The sequence below is a fragment of the Aptenodytes patagonicus genome, chromosome 1 (genome assembly GCF_965638725.1).
Source record: "Aptenodytes patagonicus chromosome 1, bAptPat1.pri.cur, whole genome shotgun sequence".
Lineage (NCBI taxonomy): Eukaryota > Metazoa > Chordata > Aves > Sphenisciformes > Spheniscidae > Aptenodytes > Aptenodytes patagonicus.
The window spans coordinates 216096655-216118896 of NC_134949.1; the positions used below are offsets into that span (position 1 = coordinate 216096655).

At 39.4% G+C, this 22242-nt stretch overlaps 1 protein-coding gene across 1 annotated transcript in view; it reads right to left on the bottom strand.

Moving 5' to 3' along the window:
- CEP295 (centrosomal protein 295) overlaps positions 1-18345 on the bottom strand; it is a 46001-nt gene extending 27656 nt beyond the window's left edge. Inside the window, exons 1-11 of the mRNA XM_076328304.1 lie at positions 18287-18345; positions 16792-16925; positions 15421-15621; positions 14096-14220; positions 13126-13219; positions 8001-8114; positions 6434-6574; positions 5104-5287; positions 3125-3289; positions 1943-2167; positions 555-661 (exon numbers count right to left, since the gene is read on the bottom strand). Of these exons, the coding sequence (XP_076184419.1) occupies positions 555-661; positions 1943-2167; positions 3125-3289; positions 5104-5287; positions 6434-6574; positions 8001-8114; positions 13126-13219; positions 14096-14220; positions 15421-15621; positions 16792-16899 (1464 nt within the window). The 5' untranslated portion in view covers positions 16900-16925; positions 18287-18345. The remainder of the gene's footprint in view (positions 1-554; positions 662-1942; positions 2168-3124; positions 3290-5103; positions 5288-6433; positions 6575-8000; positions 8115-13125; positions 13220-14095; positions 14221-15420; positions 15622-16791; positions 16926-18286) is intronic.
- Between the last annotated feature and the right edge of the window lie 3897 nt (positions 18346-22242).

Here is a 22242-nt window from a genome sequence, read left to right on the forward strand (position 1 = left end):
ACAACAAAAATGAAAATATAATGAAACATATACACAGTACACATAATGAAATAATACACAAAGTTATTATTTTCTAAATATAATAAATGTAGCATTCCCATAGTTTGTTCCCAAACAAACCAAAATACTCAAGGTTTGTAAGCTTTTCTGTCACTCTAAACACAATCCCACAGACCTTGCTATGTTATTACACAGGGTTAGTAAAGTTTTCAGAGTTGTGTATTGTTGACTACATCCTCTCTAAAGCAAAGGTATTAATCTACAATTGGGATTCTCATTTAATTATAGGGCAGCATCCCTTGCCTATAGCACTTGTTAGATTTTAGGAAACTGAGTTTTTCCACTCTATTCTAAATTCCAGCTAGACTTTAGCAATTTTTAAAAAGTTAATACACAGAGGCTAAGTATAGAAAAATATTACAGTAAAAGTTTAAGTGTTACAAGCATGTAAAAAGGACCTATAGCTGCTATTAACCTGAAGCATTTTAAAAGTCTTCTGTAAATCACTTTTTCTACACCATAACCAAGATAGGAATAAGTACACACACACTTACCCACTTTTGTCTCTCCTCTTCCATTCTAGTCTTAGCTGCTTGTTCTTGAGGATGGATTAGAACTGAATTTTCAGCTACAACTTTATTTTCCAACATTTCCACAGAGTCTAAAATATACATGTTATTTAACTGTAATTGCAGTCAGAAAGGGCCTTGGATCTTCTTTACCTCTTGCTTTACAGTTTCGCAACCCCTCTAAACAAAATGCATAAGCTGCTCTTGAAAAGATTACCGTCTCCATCCCACTACTCTGCCTGTCTCTGTAAGCTGGAAAATCAGGTTTTTGTATTATTTAAGCCTTTAATAGCCCTTTATCATGTGTTTTTCTTGAATATACAGTAATGGCTCAGCTCCAACAGGACTGAAGATTGCTTCTACTCAGATTACTTGGTAGCCTAATAGCAAGATCATCCTGAAGTATGAAAAGCCACACATTAACCTCTCGGAACAAAGAAGGTATAAAACTGGCACTCTCTGGGCAAGTGATCTAACATTCAGCTATTGCACAAAAAGCAAGTCTTCATCCTGTACTGTCAGCTTCAAATAGCAGCACATTTTCCCCAGAGGCATGTTTTCACTCATGCTGCAGCCTCCAATCCCCAGGAATTATGCTAGTGTATCCATGTACACGATTGAACTATATTGCTTAATCTCATTTAAAAAAACCAAGCACCCTATGAAAGAAAAAAAAACAAAAAACCCAAACAACACAAACCCCACCACAACTTAAATCACTTTAATAGACTTCAGAAATCCCACTTAGCATCCAAGTTCACCAACTTCAGCACTAGCATAACCAAAAGAGCACAAAGGATTGAAATGGGAAGTAACCCCAAAATGATTTGGCTACCAAACAAAATGGAACGTCTAATTGCTATAAATTCCAGTTTTACAAAGAGGCTTTTTCAGAATGGTGCCTAGAAACAGAAAAAAAAACCCCATGATTTCAGACACATCAGCTCATGTGCGTCTCGTGCATTTCTAGCTGTGAATCTCAAGCATCTGGCTTTTCTAGTTCAACAGGTACAGAACTTCAATGCCCAATTTTGCACTGAGAATTCTACTCCTGGAGGCAAACATCTATTAAAGCATGGCAACACCAAGCGTGACAACAATTTGGGTGAGATTTAAAAGATACAAAGCTATTTTGGACATCTTTCTTCCACAAGATCTTAATGGGCAAACTGGACATAAGAGCAAGAACCTCTCCTATTTGTGGTTTCAACAAATCCACAATGTACTGTGCGCAAAGATAGGAGAACTGTACTTTCTGGCAACATGACAAAACACCACCACTGAAAATTCATTAAACAGTTTTGTTACAGTCCACCCTTACAAGTCTTTTTGCTCCTACACAACAAATTTTGATGCAAGTATGTATTACATACCTTTGGCTTCACATACTGTATTTTTCTGTTGCTCATAGTTAAGCTCTAAATCACATATTGGTCCCTCTTGGCTAGCAATTGTGCCTGATTCAATAGTCTCAATTTCACTTTGAATTTCTTTCTCATTTTTTGATGTCCACTCCTCTTTTTGGCTTCTAATCTTGTTCAGCAATTTCTTTAAGGCAAGTTTTGACTGAGGTTGGTGAGTTTTTGCTTCTTCATGATCTATAAAGAATATAGACTGTTAAGAATTTTGGATAACGAATATCTTGATATCATAAAAACAGAAAAAACCTCTTAGTTTTTTTTTTTTTTTTAATTGCTTACACAGTTGGACAAATAGCTCAGGTATATTACCAAGTTTTAAAAGCTTAACAATATTTCTCTTACCTGCAAGAGAGAAGCAGTAATTTGTCGCTGCATGCTATAAAAGGAGGGCTAAGCTAGTTGTAGTGTTTCACAGTCAGACTACTCCTAGACTGTACTGTTTCAGAAATAAGCAGTACTATCCCCCCCAGCCTGCCTGCTTTGTGTTAGAAATGGCAACACAATGTATCACAGACTGTGCCAGCAAAGGGATGTGGCAGAAATGCTTGGCCAAGCAGCAAAGTTCACTAACACTCTTCTTGTTTACATCACATTATCCTGTACATGCCACAAGCGAAGAGTACACACACATACACACACAACTGTTGCAGCCTACTCACAAAATGGAGCGACTCAACCATAAACCTGAACATAAAGGACATACAATAAGTAAACTTTCATACAAAGTCAAGCTTTAACTTTTAAATATTTCAAACCTCAAAATTAAAAATATTTAAGTTCACATACCAGCATCATCCCATAATTTACACTAATTATACAGGAATTATTATGGCTACTAACAATGTAGTTCTTGCAACAATTAAAAATTATTCTCAGTATACTAATGAACTGAAGTATATTAGAAAAAGGAGTCACATTTTCATTTTTAAATTCATAATCATTAGAGTATCATCATCCATGATAAACATCATAAACGACTTGATACTGAAATATTTCACAGGCATTAAGGAATTTTAGTACTTAGACATTTTAGTTAACACTAAAGTTAATTTATTTGAGATATTAACCTAAATCTTTTCTCTTCTACTATAAAACCAAAAAGTTTAAGTTAAATGTAGAGTTTAAAAGCTTTACTTTCTGATTCACTGTGGACCTCCTCTATCATCTGTCCCGATTCTTGTTGAGTGTCACAAGCAAATTCTTGCTCCAAGGAGATATCAAGATCATTATCTTGAGATCTATCAGAAGGGGCTGGCAAAGGTTGTGGCTCAAACTGCAAAATCAGATCTCCTTTCATTTCTAATTAAAAGAACACAACATAAAATGACCAATTGGAATAAAAAGCAAACAACATTGCAAGACTACACTCACCATACAAATCCCTAAGAAGTTCAAATATCAATAGCTTGTTTCACAACAGATTTAATACGATTTTTTTTTTTCCCAAAACAGAAGATTCAAAATTGTTTAGATCATTAGCCGTCTATTAATTCAGAAATTCTACAGGGTTTTCCACTAGAATATGCTATGTCTTTCAAAATAAAAGTTTATGTGATAAAAGGCTCATCTTTACACAAAAAGCAGCACACAGGAACAATTACATGCAGGAAGATCCCAGTAACTTCATCAGGGAAAAGAGGCACCCCGGCCTGGCTGCTCACAGGGCTGTCACAGGAGAGTGATTGATCACATGGTCCAGGTGTGAAATCCTAGAAGACCAGTCAACAGTTCTCCCAGGATCACCTTACCGACTGAGGGGGTTACTGCCTACAAGGGGTGTGGGACACATGGGAAGATCATCTTGAGATTGTACGCTTATTATAGATATTTAGGGGAGGAACCAAAGGCAGGGAAAGGAAAGGATCAAGTTAGTCTGGGGAGGAACAAGTGTGAGGAAAAAATACAAGAATAAGGGGATAAAAGGGGCCAGTCAGTACACTTGTCTGGCCATGCACTGTGCCTGACAGTCTGTCCTGTCTTCTCATTAAATTCCATTTCTAGCTGTTTTCCTGGCTGAGGAACACCCTATTTTGTATGCGCGCGTGTGTATGGATACATAAGGGCCAGCAACTGGAGTGGGGACCAAAAGTCACATGGGCACCTGTGTCCAGAGCGCTGCCAACAACTGCAGAGACCAGAATGAGTGCATATTATGTGGGTATGAGTATCAGCATGAAGTGATAGCAAATCACAAGCCAGACTAGCCAACAAGAATGATAAGATGCTTAGGAGCTAGGTATCAATCAGCTGTAAGACTGGACTGGATACTGGAGAGGCCAGGGGATCTGTGAGTTGGCTAGTGGAAGGATCAGGAGATCCAAGCATCCAAGCCAGCTACAGGGGAGACCATGGGGTCTCGGGGTCAACTAAGAAACCTGCCGGCACATGTGCGTACGTCTCAGACAACTGGAGACAAGAGGATCCAGGGTTAGCTACTGGGTAGACTTAGTATTTAAGGTCAGTTACTGCAGGGATCCATAGCATGTGCATGCCTGTGCATACGTTCACATACCCAGCTGGGTCTGTGTAGCAACAACTGGAGTAGAGCAGCAGGCCTTGGGGGGTTCACATGCCCAGGAACCAGCAACTGGGGAGACTAAGGATCGAGGGCCAGCTACTAGGTAGAGTGAGTGCCTAAAGCCACTTACTGAGTAATCCATAGCACATATTTCAGCATACCAGTGCACACGTGGACGTGCAAGATTACTGGAAGGCTACAGGGTCCAGAATGAATTACTGGATAGACTTGGTGTCTAAGACTTGTTACTGGGGGATCCATAGTGTGACGGGATGCAGGGGACAGCTACTGGGTAGACTTGAGTGTCTATGACCAACTGCTGGAGGAATCCATACTGTATACACCACTAACAGGCCTTCATCCTGATCAGCCAGAGCAGTGAACAGGATGAGACCATTTCTGCTGTTTGTGTTTAATGCGAGTGCTGTGTTTTCTGTGTTGGCCTGTGTGCATGTGTACTGAAAGCCTGCTCACGTGTGTGTCTAGTGTGAATACACACACAGCCTTGCTACCGGCTGGACCTGGGAACAGGCAGCTGCAGCAGCCTCTCTTCTACTGGGCTACTAGATTCAGCAGCCTCCAACAAATTACTTACTCCTGTCTTTGCTGTACATATCTTCAAATGCAAACTCCAATTCTCTCTGCCATTCTTCTTTTACTTCCATGCGTTTGTATGCAGGCACAAAAAGTTGAGGTGGCATCTGCGCTACAATCTGTCTTCTGCGCATCCGATCCATATTCTGCATTTGCTCAAGTTCTTTCAGTAGCCTTTCCCTGTCCTTCAAGTATAAAGAAGGGATAACATAAACATCTAGTATTCACATTCAGACAGCCATATGTCAGGACTGATAAAATACTTCCATTTGGTTACCATGAAGTTTGTTTAATCCTTAATGTTTAAAGTTAATGTTATTCTAGGGAGAAGGTGCTTCCTTGGGAGAAGGCTGTATCTGACCTTTAAACACAAGAGTCATCAATACTACCTAGAAGATCTAATGTTAAAGAAAGGATCAGATTGTACACCTGTAGGCCAACTTTCCTCAACAGAATTAAATCTTCTGTTTCATAAGGTAAATGAGTACTTCTTTTGGCAAGTTACTTTTGTTAGTACGTACTTCAGCAATTGCTACTTTTTAAAATGTGAACTAACTACTCTTGGCACATTACAATTATATATGAAAGCTATTTTTAAAAAGCTTCATTTGAAGTTTGGTTGGGTATTTTTCCTGTTAACTTAAGGAACATCAGTAATATTTCCACAGTTCCCCATTTTAGTTAGGTTACACATTCAGGGCCAATTATATCTCAACTAAAAAACAGGAAGCTTTTGCTATTTCTAGCCTCCAAAAATACTTGTGAAGGTAACAGACAATAAAACAAATTTCAGAGCATACCTCTAGGTACAAAGACTTTTCTCAATAGTTCAGTTTTTACTTCTCAAAGGAAACAATTACAATATTTCCAGACTTATATACCAACAGAACCTCAGCCTTTAAGTAAAAACTGTGAAGTTTTCCAAAAATAAAAAAATATACTGTTGCCTTCTTAATAATAAACTAATTTTTCCCCTGAAGCACAGAATAATCAACTCCAACTAAAGCTGACGTGAAAAAGTAGAGCTCATCACGTATTAAAAAAGTTTATCTTGATTATTACCAATTGCTTAATAGCTGGTCAAACATTAAGATAACAAAAATTAAAAGATGTTCTTCTGAAGGTTGGTCTTAATCCGTGTGCCTTCATTCTCCCTCCTTCCAGATAGCCAAAATAAGCAGAGTTTGATGGTTTTTAAACACATTCTGAAAACCCCATTTAGTCCATCAATTTTCCTCCTGTAAGTATGATTTCTTTACAATTCAGCTACCTACAACTTACTTAACACTGATCATTTTGGCATTAAAACCAGGCACAACTACTTTGCTTACCTGAGCCAAATGGACCTTCTTCAAGGCATGACTTCCTCTGAGATGTGCCTTTTCAAGCTGCTCTCTTCTCTCCCTGTCTGCCTGTCTGTGTAGTTCCTCCAAACGCTTCCCTTCTTCTTCAGCAGCTAACCGAGCATCTGGCTGGCAATCAATAGTTTAGCCCATGAAGTTCTTTGTGGTAGTTTAAAGCATTTGTAACAATAAATAAATGAACAATTCTGTAGCAAAAGCACTTTAAAAAAAAGGCATACAATGCCATATGAACATCCTTGAAGGTTTATAATTCTTGGCTGCAAGCAGGACCAAACTAGTTTTTTACCTTTGAGGAAAAAAAAAAAAAAATGCATCTTTACACATTCCATAGGTGTAGGTGTCAAAGTGTTCTAGTTTCAAGCTGTACTAGGGACAATCATTTGTATGATTTATTTGTTATAGCAGAGTGGTTATTTTTCCTACAATACAAGGCAAAATGAATAATACAGTCAGTATTACAGATTGACTACTTCTATCCTCATGGTTTTATTTTAAACAAGGGAAAAAAAAAAAATCCAGAAGCATTTTCATTCTCATTTGGGAAACCAGAAACAATCTGCAATTTTTAAATAAGAAAAATCTTACTAACACATGAAAATAAAAAAATACTTAAGTTAAAAAAAAAAAAAATCATTGCACATAAGCAAGGCTACAAAGATTAACATTTTTGAATTTTCCATTACAAAGCTGAGCAAACTACAGCATCTCCTCTTATTGTTAAGCCTAGTCCTTCAAATATTAAGAAAACCGAAAACTTTATGAATGAAAACTTCATGAATACACTGAAGAAAATATTCACAAAAACAGATTTATTGAGAGAGCTTTTCTAGTCTAAAAGAGGCTGATCCAGAACAGGAACTTAGATTGTGGTCTCACATCACCAATAAACCAAACTATTGTTTGGTTCACTTTTCAATAGCATTTCCTTAATTAAAAAATCACCTCTAAAAGCTAAGCTCTTGCTCCATCTCTCACTTTTCCAGGTCCTCCCCTTCTTCTGATCTGACTTTGCCCTTTGTCCGAGTGTACTGTAAACTTGAGTAAACTTTCCCATTTGGCAAAAATCTATTCATCGTTCTTTTTCCCAAATTAGACTTCTGCCATTTTGGCAAGCTGAAACGGTTGATTGCATGAACAGATGAACACAAATATGAAGTAAAGACTGAGAGTACATAGCTAAAAAGAGGGGAAGAGAAAAAAGCAGAGCAACTGCAACTATTATTTTAGCATAAGCCACAAAGCAGAAGATTTGGGTGTCCTAACGTTATGCCAGTCTTGTGAACTCACCTCCTTACAGAGGTCTGTTCACGTGGGATGACTGTCAGGTGTGATCCTGCAAGTGACTGAGCACGTAACAGGCCTTACAAGTTTCCCCATCTAAGATTCTGATCAGTAAGTTGTGTAATGGCTGCTTTATACAAGTTCCTATTTTTAAACAAGTTCTAGAAAACTGAATTGCTGATATCCAGACACTGTATGCAATATAAAGAAAGATATATGGAAGCATGTATCACAAACACTTGGAGTTAATCACCTGTTCTCCATCTATTTCTCTGTCCACATAAGGTTCGGAAATATGATAACGTGTAACAGAAAAGTTGTCAGCACTATAGGGCTTCACTGCAGGAGTCTTTTTCACTTCAAAATTCTAGGAAGAAAAGTACAAGTACAGCTGTATCAGAGAACAGTATCTCCAGCAAAGCAACTAAACAGAACACAAGTGATCTGTACACTTAAATTAGTATTAAAAGAAAGCCACCCCTCCAAATTCTCTCCTGAAAATATTGTTAAAACTTTACATACATTTAGTAATCAATAAATCACATCAGCACAAGGCAGATCTAGAAGGCTTAACAACTGAGAGCATCTAACAGCCTAAGGCAAACTCCTCCACACAAATCGACATTCATCAGAGCTCCACCTTCATGTTTCAAAAGCATTACCTTAATTTAAAAACACTTGAATTTAATGTACTAATACAAATCCCACTTACAACAGCTGTCACACTCACCTCAAAGCAGGGCACAATAAAATTATACCTAACAGCAAATTAACACTTCTCAAGTACAGACTGTCTTTACAAAACTCAGAACCATTATGTCCAATTTATTAGTTGACCAGAGAAAAGAACATTTTCCATAACTTCACTGAAAAGTGTCTATTCATATAATAGAACGTATTTATTTTTTTGAAAAGTTTTGGGTACACTACCACATTTCAACACTTGTCCAAAAGAGTTTGAACACTGAACGACCAGACCATCCCTCTTCTTTGGCTCAGCCCGATGTTCTCAGTAGTGAGGTAGCCAGTTTAGGTAACCCAGTATTCTGTAAGACCTGCCTTTGTACTTCTAACATCTCCTCCAGTAATTTTCCCTCAGCTTCCTCTTCCCTAGACTTTCTCCTATAAAAGGATTCTTATCCACATTAATAAAACAGCAAGTTTCACAGCGGTTTAAAACTAACATGACCGAAACAAATCCACATACACAAAGAGCAGCATTAAGTCTCGGGAATATCTTAAACTTATCTCTATGTAATATGAGGCACACAGAATTCCAGTATTGATTATCTCTTGCTATTTTATAAAGACTGTAGAAAGGGAAGTCTTTAAATTAAAATCCTATGATACGTAACTAGTTTTAGCCTTACCAACAGAACTTCAGTAACTTATTTTATGGTTCTTAAGCAAATGCATGTTATTCTAGCAGGAAGGAAAAAAAAAAAAGGTATGTACAAATAAAAGCATGCCATCAAGAATGTCACTTTTTATTTGTACATAACGCTGCTTAAAAATTGCTAACTGTCTTAATCAATAAATCACAGTAATTGTAACAGATCGACATTAACCAAAATGCTTGTAGATACTGATTGTAGCTCTGAAAACAGACAAGTCCCATGCCTAAACCTCATTAGCCAGATCACTGACTGCTTGACCTATACTGTGTTACTTTCAGAATGTATAATTAAACCTGTCTTCTGAATTATTTAAAAAAACCTGTAAAACTAACAAATCAGTAATTAATAATTACGTTTCATCAATCAAATCTCCAGAATTTTATTCAAAAGCTGTGAAGATGTGAGAATCATGTTGGAAGCTGCGATTTTCCAATTAATGTCAAAAGCAATTTAGGTTGAAAAAAATAAGACTTGTAACATTATTATACCTCATGGTGGAACCACTGCAGTTAAGAATCTGTCCATACTTTCATCGAGAGGTTTGTAACCCCTCCCTCCTTTTTTTTTTTTTCTAAAAAAGTAAATAATTCTATATTATAATCTAGCAAAACTGGAGCAGCAATGTATCATGAAATGAAAAAAAAAAACCCAAGCCAAAACACCCAACTCTACAAATGTTATGAATACTCAAGAAGAGTTATAGTAACATTTTTAGGTTCTATTTCCATTACATAAAAATCCTGTAGATCATATAAAAAAATTAAGTTCACAAGAACTCTGTGATACTTGTCAATAAAATGGTGTTTACAGTTTAACTTCAATTAAGTAACTTAACAGTTGGTCTAACTAAGGCCTCAATTCCTAAAAGCCATGCTGCTAAGAATTAAACTTGATTATGACAATATATCTAGAGTAAAAACACTTCTTTTGTAAGTGGGTAAAGTAACAATAATAGCGGTATCTTCAGAAAATGTTCCTTATATTCTAAGTAATCCTGCAACGAACAACACTGCCCTAGCTCCATTTTATGAAACTTTATTCAATTGTTATTGCAACTGAGCATCAGATTGTGATTAGTTATGTTTAATAAACTCTTTATGTAAATTGATTCAAGAAAATAAGCATGCTTATGCAGATGACCTTGTCATTTGCTGTAATTCACAGTATTTAGAGTGAGGTTAAGCAATTCAAATTCAGTGCCTTTTGAGTAATGCATTTGCAAGACAAAGCCCCACATTTTCCCTCCCTGAAATTGATAGTTAACATCTTTTGTTTTCTCCCTCTATACAGAACTAGGAATAAGCCACAGCTCTAACCATCTCCAATCTTTCAATTACTTAGCATGTACCTCATGCAGTACATGGCACCCAGTTACTCTTCCAAGAAATAACTTTGTTCTTCACCCTGTGCCCTCCCAGCAACATAGGCCTGTGACAAAAGGATTAAAATGCATACAGATATGAAAACTAGGAGAAAGGCTCAAAGTCTTTACATGGATCAAATTGACACACTGTGCTATATTTAAACAATGCAATGCAATCTCTTTCCTCAGCAAAAATCCAACATGTCTGCAGAATTGTTGATTCAATTTGCCATTATCAGAGCATGAACTTCTTAAAAGAAACAAAACCTGCATATTGTAGAAAATCCAGATGTTTGCAAACTCTGCTAAAAACAGCTAAAATCACGTTTGCTGAAAAGGTGAGTAAAGGACATTTGTTCATGGGAAGAAATGCATTAAACTGTAGAATTTCAGGAAAGGAAGTTATGATTCTGCAATACTTAAACAGGGTACTGAGCCAGACCTGTCATCCAACACAATCGCAAATGCAATTGTACCAGAACCTGGGGAAACCTGAACAAAGTCGTCTTGCTTGCCCTGGTGAAAAAAGACTAAAGAATAAGAAGGAAATTCTGCACTTGTAAAATCGAGAGAGAGATGCATTACTGAGGTGGTTAGATGAAAAGTATTACGTAGTACTGTGTCTTTTTAGCTGTTATATCATCTACAAATATGCATGTTAACTGCAGCTGACTTTCGGTCACCAATTAGAAACTTGTCGGTTTTCTTTTTTTTTTTTTTTTAAATAGAAAGCAACATAAAACACATCCTACACTGCAGAAGTTACTAGAAAGCAATGCTGCAGCATCTCAAGCTTTTCCAACAACACCAAACGGAGCAACACAAGCATCTGAAAACCAGGAAATGAAAAGTCAAAGTTTTAACACATACAGCCTTCATCTGCTCTACAGCAGATACACCAGGAACGTGTCACGTGGAATGACATAGAGAACAGCTGCATGAAAGTGTTTGAATTTACCTGAACTGTACCATACAGGACCTTATTCCACCTGTTCTAAATTCCAATATTGCATATACTTCACCAGAAATAACCCCAAACTTTACTACTCCCTTACAACACTTGTCTTAATGCTCACTCGCATCCAACTTCCACAATAAGAAAACCCTTGGGCAGCCAGCAAGGAGACCTACAGAGAAGCATGCACTAAGGGATACAAATGAAAGTATATAGGCACTCCTTTTTCTAATCATTCTGAAAACTGTGAGGGTCAAACCTTACTCAGTTTTTCCAGATACATGAGTACCAAACCCCTACCATCCAACACACTAACCTATACGTAACGCGCTGGACGTAGCTGGGAAAAGCTTTGATAACTTCACTGGCTCTGAGAGGGACTAGTATACCTTAATCCTTTTTTTCTTGTCAGTGGTCTGAATATCCCTGAACCTGACGGTCTCAAAGGGCACAACAACACATAAGGCAACTTAAACTCCGCATTAATGAAGATCTGTTAAATTAAATTTACTAAAAGTTAACTCCAAAGTAAAAATGCACATAATGTTCTTCCTGCAGTTCAGATCTGCAATCCTACAGTAACTTCTATACCTATGCAGAATCTCTCTGAAATCAAAGCAGCATGAAGGAGGTACAAAGTTGCCCCCCAAAAAGGGTATAGCACAGAATTAAAAATATGGTTTTTATCTACTTTCCTCCCCAACAGCCTTAGGTACTGGTTTCCTATCAAAGTTAAACAGCTTACTTTACATTTAGTATTCCCTACAAGAAATAAAGAAATTGGAGAAAAAACACAACAAAAAACCCCACAGCTAAAAAGGTAAAACTGTCTTTTACAGAACTAAACAAAATGCTACTACTGCATCATTATGACAGAAGGCTGAGGTGGTGTGTACATGCTGAGAAAGATCATTGTAGAGTTTAATACCACTGTGGCTATTAAATGAAAATGAGATCATGATAAAGTTTAAAAGACACATTAACCACAAAAATAAGATCTCAGATGACAAGAAATAAAATCCATACATAACAAGAGATCAGAAATAAACAAATACCAAAGCTTAGTAGTAAGGGTCTGGAGAACAAGTCTTATGAGGAGCGGCTGAGGGAACTGGGACTGTTTAGCCTGGAGAAAAGGAAGCTCAGGGGAGACCTCATCGCTCTCTACAACTACCTGAAAGGAGGTTGTAGCGAGGTGGGGGTCGGTCTCTTCTCCCAAGTAACAAGCGACAGGACGAGAGGAAATGGCCTCAAGTTGCACCAGGGGAGGTTTAGGTTGGACATGAGGAAAAATGTCTTTACTGAAAGAGTGGTTAAACATTGGAACAGGCTGCCCAGGGAAGTGGTTGAGTCACCATCCCTGGAAGTATTTAAAAGACGTGTAGATGCGGCGCTTAGGGACATGGTTTAGTGGGCATGGTGGTGTTGGGTCGACGGTTGGACTCGATGATCTTAGAGGTCTTTTCCAACCTTAATGATTCTATGATTCTAAGTCTGCTAATACATAATTCATTAATTTTCTTGATTTTTGCTGAACCACTCTCCTTATAGTATGCAAAGAGCAATTTTGGATATCCTGTGGTGAGGAGTCAGACCAACAAATAAATCATTACATTATATGGTACCCTGAAATTATGATCACTATCGCATCATGGATACATACCTCAAGAGGATGTGGCGGAGGAGGTGGCAGGCTTGCAACTCTGGCTGCTCTTTGTCTTTCTACTTCCAGAGCATGTTTACGTGCATTTGTTAGTCTTGGGGGAAAAAAACAAAAACACGCACACAAAAAAACCCAAACCCAAAAAACACACAAAAGAGAAGAGAGAAGGAAAATTATTCAAGCAACAATGACAGCACTGTGCAAAATAAAAGGCGAACCTAAAAATAAACATTCAGATGTACCTGAATTGAATGCTTGGGAGATAGGGATGGGCAAGCACACTAAAAAGTTAACAGAACTTATGCTGGAAGGCAGCACTGGAAAATTAATTTCTTGAAGTAATGCAAAACTGTTAATACACACAAGCTTCTAAAGAACAAAGCAAAATCCCTGCTTTTCACTTAAGTTTTCAGAAAGCACTGCATCACTTCAACATATTTTAATTGCTCAAGTGTGGACAAAACTAAGTATTTGATCAATAGGTCTCAGCTCTACTCAAGCACAACTATCCCCAAGAGTACACAGCTCATTTTTCATGCCAGCTCAAGTTTGGTCCAATCTGCTTAAGAAAAAACAAGAACGCCAAGGAAGACCATGACAAATGCAATAGGTCCTTTTTTCAAGTGGGTAGCTCTCCATCAGGAACTGGCCTGAGAACACATCATTTCATATGTCAATGAATAGCTGTCAGCCAACAACCTAGACTGAAAATAGCGATACAGAGATGAAAGGCCCCCCACTCATTGGGAGTCTATAAGGCCAGCTCATATACTTGACATTTTTGTCTTGGTTTTAAAACTACAGTTCTTATCAAAATTCACAAGCTTTGTCCACGAGCATTAATTCTCTAACCCGTAAAATTTCAAGATTTAAAAAGCTCCGAGCAAGAAGCATCAAGATTTTTGCCTTTCACCTTGTGATACTGTAAAATGCATTCTGTGCTTAATAAAACTAGGTAACTATTGCATACCGGGCTTGCTCATGAAGTAATTTTTCTTTTTGGTACTTCTGCTCTTTCAGGGCTTTCCTATGTCTCTTCTCCGCTCTTTGTTTCCTTTCCTCTGCTTGCTTTGCCAGAGCTTCTAAGTCAGGTTCCTTAACAATAAAATATTGCAAGCACTTAATACAGGATTTTACTCACTTCTTATACTATCAGTGTGATATTTCAAATTAACTCTTCCTTCTCTGCCATCTTCTTTACTCTCTTCTTCTCTACCACCCATCTTCTTTACTCTCTTCTTCTCTACCACCAACAGCAGCAAATTTGCCACATTCCTCAGCCAATGTAACCAAATATTGATGTGGAAACCTTAGCTTCCCTCTGCATCTCTTTGATAAAGAGGGTAATGTAAATATACTTACACATTTTAGCAAATGCTAACTAAACTGTACAGAGAAAGCATGTTACTACCTTTCAGTCATTAGTTACAACAATCGTGTATCAACAGAAACATTTCTTTATGATTAGTTCTCTGTTCCTATGGCATTGGTACCACAGTTTTTCCAAGAACTCATCCATCCTAGCATCAGACAGGACTTTACAAAGAAGTTGATTTAGAGACACTGAGATATGGAAACGTATAATGCTATTTTACTTGGGTTAAAAAGCCTGACTAATTCAGGAAGTAAGCTAGTCTGCAAAATTCTTGCAAGAAATCTGTGGCACCGCTGATTTCTATAAACCTGGTTCACAATCAAATCTATGGACAATTTCTACCCAACAACCTCGGTGATCTCTCAAAGAGAGCCTACACAAGTTACAGGATTTTAAAGAAAGTGAAAATAGTTTATAGGTGCAGAATTAAGAAGTAACACCAGTTTGCAGTCTAGACAAGGGCCTCTGAAGCCCTTACCAAGACTTTCCATGTCACTTGAACACTGAGGAAAAAAAAATAAAGTGTATTTTCCTAACCATAGAAAAGATACTGTTACACGATAGAGAAAAAAAGTTACTATATTACTGGCATACTTGAGAATTATTCACCATATGCAATTTAGTCAAGTACAAACATACACTATCATGTATGTGTACAATCTAACATAAACAAAATAACTTTGTTTGCACAGCAAAAGCCTGAGCAGATGGGCCTGCTAGACCATTTAAACCTGGTCTTGTGGAAAGATATCTGCAAAAAAAGTACATAAACATTTCTAAGAAGTTTCCATTCTTAAAAAATTGCTGGTTTAGGTATCAGGACTGCAAGATCAAGAATATAAAAAAAACCAAACAGCAATCTTGGTATTTCTAGAACATCAAGAATTTCTCTGACAACAATATTAAGCTGTTTTACTTACATGCTCCTTGGCTTGTCGGTGACCCTCACCAATCGCTCTTAAACTTGATAAATACAGCTTTTCTAAGGCTTTCATCTTTTGATCCTGTGCTTTCTGCCATTCAGCTCTCAGTGCCTCCTCTAACTGATGTAGTTGTTCTTCTCTCCTCTGCTTTACTTTCTGTCTTATCTGCAAGGCGATATACTTCTGCTGCTCTCTAACCTGTAGAAATAGCATTTATGTTTTGTCAGCAACTTAAAAAAGCACACTATTTCTGCAGCAAGTCTTTCCACAATATACTCTATCCTCCTTTCAGCTTTCCATGCCATCTACTATTCCATTAACAATCTGTCCAGAAAATGCTTTGAAGTTGCCGTTACCTTTTCCAAAACTAATATTTAAATAATAAATTTAATCTTAGTTAAATGTTTCAGTTAAAGTCCAAAGAGCAACATAAAACCGATAAACAAAATGCAAAAACTGCTTGGAATATCCTTCCCTCCAAAAATACAACACAATAATTTATTAAACACTCCTATTACAATGCAACATGGTTTAAAGACAATCGGCAACAATACTGATAAAGTCTGTTTACTAAGTTTTTGTTTTCCGCTTTGTCAGTAAATCTCTGTTCGCTAAAGAGAAAAGCATATCAAGAAAAAAGCCCAAGAGGGGTGAAAGGTTAGTATGTGGTAAACGTATTGAAGATGCGTATTTTTTGGAAGATGTGAAAGACCTGAACAGCTTGTGTAGGACAAAGCAGAGGAAGGCTAAGGAAAGAGTAAGAAGAGAAATGGAGAAGTAGCCCTGTGTTCTAACAGCAGGACAGCAGAACAGAAATGGAAGAAAGATGAGATGATCAACAGACATGTTCTGAAGAACATAAAGGTACTCAGATATTCTAAAAGGAGCAGTACTTAAAGCATTTAGTGCTATGACATATTGTAGCAATTCAGTTCGTCTAGTGGAAAGCTGTGAAGTTCTGTATTAGCAGTAGTTGTCTTATTTCTTCTGCATGATCACTGTGAAAACACCCGGAACACTGTAAGAGGTTTGAATTCTTACACAAGTGACACATCAGCAGATGAGAGACAACTGCATATTCATGGCTGAATAAAAATGGTAGATAGCAGGAAGCTGGCAGGGAAGAAGAGATTCTGTGAAAAGAGATTCAAAGTGAATCTAACAGAGAAGGTATCACAAGCAAAATACGCACTTAGTAGTAAATAAACATGAGAAAAGGAAAATAATTCACAAACTAAATACAAACCTAATATACAGTATTATGACCCTGAAATTTAGTTTACATGAAATAAATTTTTCAGTTAATTTTCCTAAATTATTTGTTACATCATTAAATGAAATACACAACATGCAAAAATGCAGGCATACTTGTTGTAGCCTCAGTTTTCTTCTTCTTTCATATTCTTCTTTTAGAAGCATGGTTTCTTCATTAGGACTAAGCCTCAATTTCCCAACTTTTGCAACTTTCCTCTTCATCTTTGGAAACGCTGAATAATCAACTTCTATGATAACAACAAGAAAAACAGAAATTGTGCATAAATGATACAGGTAAATCAGGTATAAAAACCAGATATTGCCATAATCTTACAAATCTATCACGGTATCTAGGAGTGCGAGCTATAACTGTCCACATCTGTTCCAATTGTACATAACAACATTGGCACTGTCTTTGTCACAGTCACAAAATGCACTGCTTTTGAACTGTTATCTTATGTAGCAAACTCTGCAACACTATTACATTCACATTCTACACTGTGCACCAGCTAGGCACATCTGCAAAGTGAATGGCGAACACCATTCCACTCCTGGGAAGATAAATTAAAAAACCTACTGAAAACCACATCACTCAGTAAAGCAGGCTGGTCGCTTCGGTGATTTGTACTGAAATATTCTCATAACAATTATAAGATATAAGATACTGAGTTTGTTAACATTTTTGACTGCAGTCCAAGGTTTTCTGCCTTGAAGACTGTGAAACTCCAACAACAGTGTGCATGCCAAGCGTTTCACTAGAACACTAAAATTGCTCACTGAGAATTTTTTATTTGAGTTCTCTTAAGCAGCCATTTCAAAGGATATTTCCCTGTTGGTTTTACTGTGGAACCAGGATCTGCTGGTTCTACAGATCATTTCCCGTTTTCCTCGCAATTATAATTTTCATCTGCACAGCAAAAAAAGACTTTTTCAGCCTCATATGCAGCCTAGTCCAAAACTGCCCTCCCCCCCAATCTTTATTTGATCTTTAAATATTTGTATCCCTGAAAATTCTCTCCCCAAACAAAGACTTTCAAAAGTCACTGTTTAGTTCTAGAAATGAAAAGCTTATTACCAGTGAACTATTCACATAGCACTAACAATTTAACCAACATGTTACACCTGAAAAGATTTCCTTTCAGTATCATAAATAAAAAAAACAAAACTCTAAAGAAATCAGGCGAGGTGTAAAAACGAAATAATTATGCATACTTTTGATGCAGGGTTATTAAGCCAATGAATCCCAAGTTCAATACAGGGTAAACAGGGACAGAATATCGTGGTTCCTGCTAGCCTTCCCTTATTCAGCTGATGAGGTACGAAACAGAAGTTTATCAATACGCATAATTACGGAGCAAATGAGTACCTCCCCCCCCCCCCCCCCCCCCGCAAAGAAATTAGAGGACGAACAATAAACGTCTAGATGTAACACTTAAAGGATAAGAGCAAAAGCAGGTGACGCAAACGCCACAGTAAAGCCGTCAACATTTGCACAGATTCAGCCGCAGTACAAAGCAATCGGTAAATACACGGCAGTCGAAACTAAGCCAGCCTTCCCCGGGAACACTGCACTACAGAGGTTCTTGTAAGCAACGTTAACACCTCTTACCATCCTGCCCAGGACAGCTACCAAAAAGCACTTCTCCAGAGCCGGAGAGAGCAGCAGCAGAGTTAAAAGGTAACGACAAGCGCAGCGCACCGGCCGGGGGCTCAGACCTGAGGCGGGTGGCTCGGGGCGCGGCCGCCTCGGGGGCAGTGAGGAGGATGGAGCACGCAGGAGCACACGCAGGCCCCCAGGGAGAGCCCCACCGCCAGCCACCTCTGCCCAGGAGGCCCCGGGCCCGCTCGGGCAGCTCCCGATCAGTCACCGGGAGCCGCCACCGGGGCCGCGGCCGATGGCAGCTCGACCAGCGCGAGCTGAGGAGGGACAATGCGGAGGGAAGAGAAAGGAAAGCACGCCCTGCCCAGCCCCAGGCGAGAACGGGGAAAGGGGGGAAAGCGGGGAAAGCGGGGGAAGGGGGGGGAAAGGGAGGGGAAGAGGGGAGAAGAGGGGGGAAGAAGGGGGAAGGGGGGGGAAGAGGGGGGAAGGGAAGGACCCCACGGCGGGGCTGCCCACACCTACCCGCCGCTTCTCCCGCCGCCAACTGGGCCCTCCCAGCCGCCGTCGCCGCCAACGGCTGCCTCCTCCTGCTGCGTCACTTCCAACGCTCACCCCGAGCGGCCAATGACTGCGGGCGCAGCGGGAAACCAAACGCCACGGCGGGACTCGCCCTCTGCGCATGCGGAGCGCTCCCCTCGCCGCTTGCCGCCACACCTCCCAGCGCTCCAGACTCACAGCAGCGCGCGTGCGCCAGCGGGCCACCCTTCCCCGCCTCCCAGTGTCACTGAGCCCCGCCCCTGCCTCCTGGTGACCAATGGGAACTGAGGAAAGCTGTGACTGGCCGGTGAGGCCGAACGCGGCGAATATAAAACGGGTGCCGGTGCTAGGGGAGGCGTTTGACCCCTTCCCCTCCCCTCCCGGTCCCTGTTCTCAGCCGGCCGCTTCCCAAGGACTGCTTGAAATGGGGTTAATGTTTTGCCCGCTTAATCAGGCAACCTCGGTATGTATTTGAAGGGGTTTATTACTATGATTTTCTGACGGCGCTACATCAGCAAGCCTCAGTCGGGGTTTCCAAGTGCTAAAGCTCCTGCGGGAGGGGTATCGGCTGGACTAGAAATGGCGAGGGAGCAGAAGAAAGCTCAGCACTGCTAGTTTTGCCTCACTAGCTTTACCTCTGTGTAACTTTATTGTTCAACACTCTTTTTGGATGCACTGTATGAGTAGAAGGAGTAAATTCAGGCTGCGACAGCACCCCTGGACTTGTAGTGCTGCTCCGCCTGTCTTCTAGGCTTGCACATGGCTGGCTAAGTCGCTTCTACAATGAGCGGATCTGTGCTGCTACCTCAACCTCGTAACTAGTGCTGATCTTTCTTTTATAAATCTCTTTTGAACTAATGTCCGCTCCTTGTAAGTCTGATGCAATACTTGTTTGCTTCTTTGCTTTCATTCTCATGTTTTAGTTTTCTTTCTAAAAGGAACCATTTATCGTACGTGTGAGACTTGCAGCAGTTGGGATTTGAAAGCAGAGCCACCTGATATCCTTGATTTATGAGGAACATAAAACTGAGCAAAAACCTGTTATTCATGTTGAGAGAAACAATTCTGCTGCACATACGGATGAAGCCAGAGAGGCTGTGCTAGGCTGTTTCTTTGCATTGAGGACGTTCCCAGGGTCTGAGCTGCTGCTGCAAAAATGGAAGAAATGCTTGTGACTTTCAACCGATCAGGCACAAAGGAGATAATCGGTTATCTCGTGCTAAAATACAGCAAAATACAGCTGCTTTCTATGGCAGTGTCTTCTAGAAAAAGGAAAAAACAATTTTGTACTAGGAGCAAACTGTCATAGTAACCCACCATATTGTGCCCTACAGGACTGAAACCAGGAGGGCTGAGATTACTTGGTAAAACTAAGCGGTTTGGTGCATGCGGATGCATGGCTGCACAGGAAATACACTAAAAACATATAGGATTGCAAAACAAAAGACATGAGCATTGGAAGAAGAGGTAACATAGCAGCTGACTGTGCTTTCTTCCTTGCCTTCTGCATTTTACTGCTAAACTGCCTTCTTATTCAGACCTCCATGCTATGGAATCAGTTAGGGAGATAATTTGCTTTCTGTCAAGTGCTTGCAACTTGCTGCAAACTGCTGCCTGTAATAGCTGGTACCAAGTTAATACCTGATTGTACATTAAAGACACCCAGATGTTTCACAGTATGCATACTGAATAAATTAAACGTGAGCAGTGTGCTTCCAAATGAGTTTTCCAGTCTCCTTATTGGATTTTTTGTCCTTCAGCATTTTCATTATGGCAGTGCGCTCCACAATAACATCTCTTCTAAATAGCTTTATCCTGTGGGTCAACAGGTAAAAAAAAAAAAAACCCTGAAGACAGTCTATTAAGAGAGTAATTGAGATTATAGATTTTAGAAACCTCTACTTACAAAAGGTGAAAGAGGTCAAATATATGCTCCTCAATTATACTATTGGAAAAAAGGGATATTATGGAACCTACACAGACTAGAATCGCAGTATACAGGCCTGCATCAATTCTTTCCCCTTGTGAAGTAGATGGTGCTCCTTTTATAAAAGGTGAATAGTGATGCAGCAATATCGGTGCCTCTAGCCAGGCATATATAAAACTGGAGGTAATGGCTCCGCTGTGCTTCAATTACTGGTTGCATTTCTCCTGAGGGAAAAGAATGATACTTGGAGGAGTTATCTACAAATTCCCAAGGTAGTTGGGGGAAAATCTGAATTTATTTTCAGGAACAGAATGCTTTCCATACATAAATGTCTTGCAGTGTGAATCTACATGAAAACACAGATTTAAAAGAAATAATTTTTGCTTCATGTGTTTGAAGAGGGGTTGTATGACTGTGAAGCCTGCTGCTGAGGTGGCCTGCAGCGTGCGGTCAGGGGCTCAAATCACAGGATAGGCCTTCTGCTGTCCCAGAAAATGGCTTCTGAGAGTGGGACTGTCTATACGTCCCTATCACAGAGGATGTTCTTTCCATCAGCAGACGAACCACTGCAAGAGATGTTGGCACAGGTACGTTGCCTTGGTGTGCTCTGTGGGACTGTTAAGTCTGGATATAAGATGAGCGGGACTGGAGATGCCTTCGTGTGCCCCGAGAGAACGGATTCCCTGTCTTATAGGCGGGTTGAGTAGACCAGCATATGCAACCTATACCTCTTACTGCACTTGCTCCTTTCTTCATTAGAAATTCTTAACTGGCCACTTCTTTCTCTCACTTTCACAGGGGAAGGATGACCTTGCAGGCTTTTCTGCATCTTCAGCAGGGAAGCACTGGTTTTATAGGTTTTCTGAGATGCAGTAATGGAATAGTACAACCACCTGACAGCTCACCCTTGTGCAGGAGTTGGCACCCTGCAAGAATTAAGTATTCTCCTTGAAAACCTCTGAAGGAAGAGATTTAAAGGAAGTGTCATATTCAGACACTAAACCCCCCACCCAGAGTCCTCTAACACCTCATTAGTAATGCAGTTTTCTGTTTCTTGTCTCCTTGCTGATTACTGAAGTATCTGAATGAAATGAGAACTTCTCCCAGTTTGAATTGGCCTTTCTCGGCATTCAGTATTCCTCAATGTCACATACCGCATTATCATATAGTCTTAAATGTTTCCCTGTGGTTCATTTTGTTTTGATCTGTGATGACTTCTTCCATGCTGTTTTATCTCTTTTAGCACCTGACACCGGACATCTAATTATCGTGACTGCCAGGAACTAACAGGATGTGGTTTTACACAGGTTTGTAATCCTCCAGTTCATAGTCTCAAAACTGCAAAGTGCTTTTGTTAAATAGTTTGCATTAAGTGCATTTTTTACGTGTGAGCTTTGCAAACATAGATGAAGTTTCCTAACAAGGAAAAAGGGCTAATCTTTATTTTTGAGACTGACTAATCTACTGTGGTCAGCCCATGCAAGCACAGCCTATAATAGTC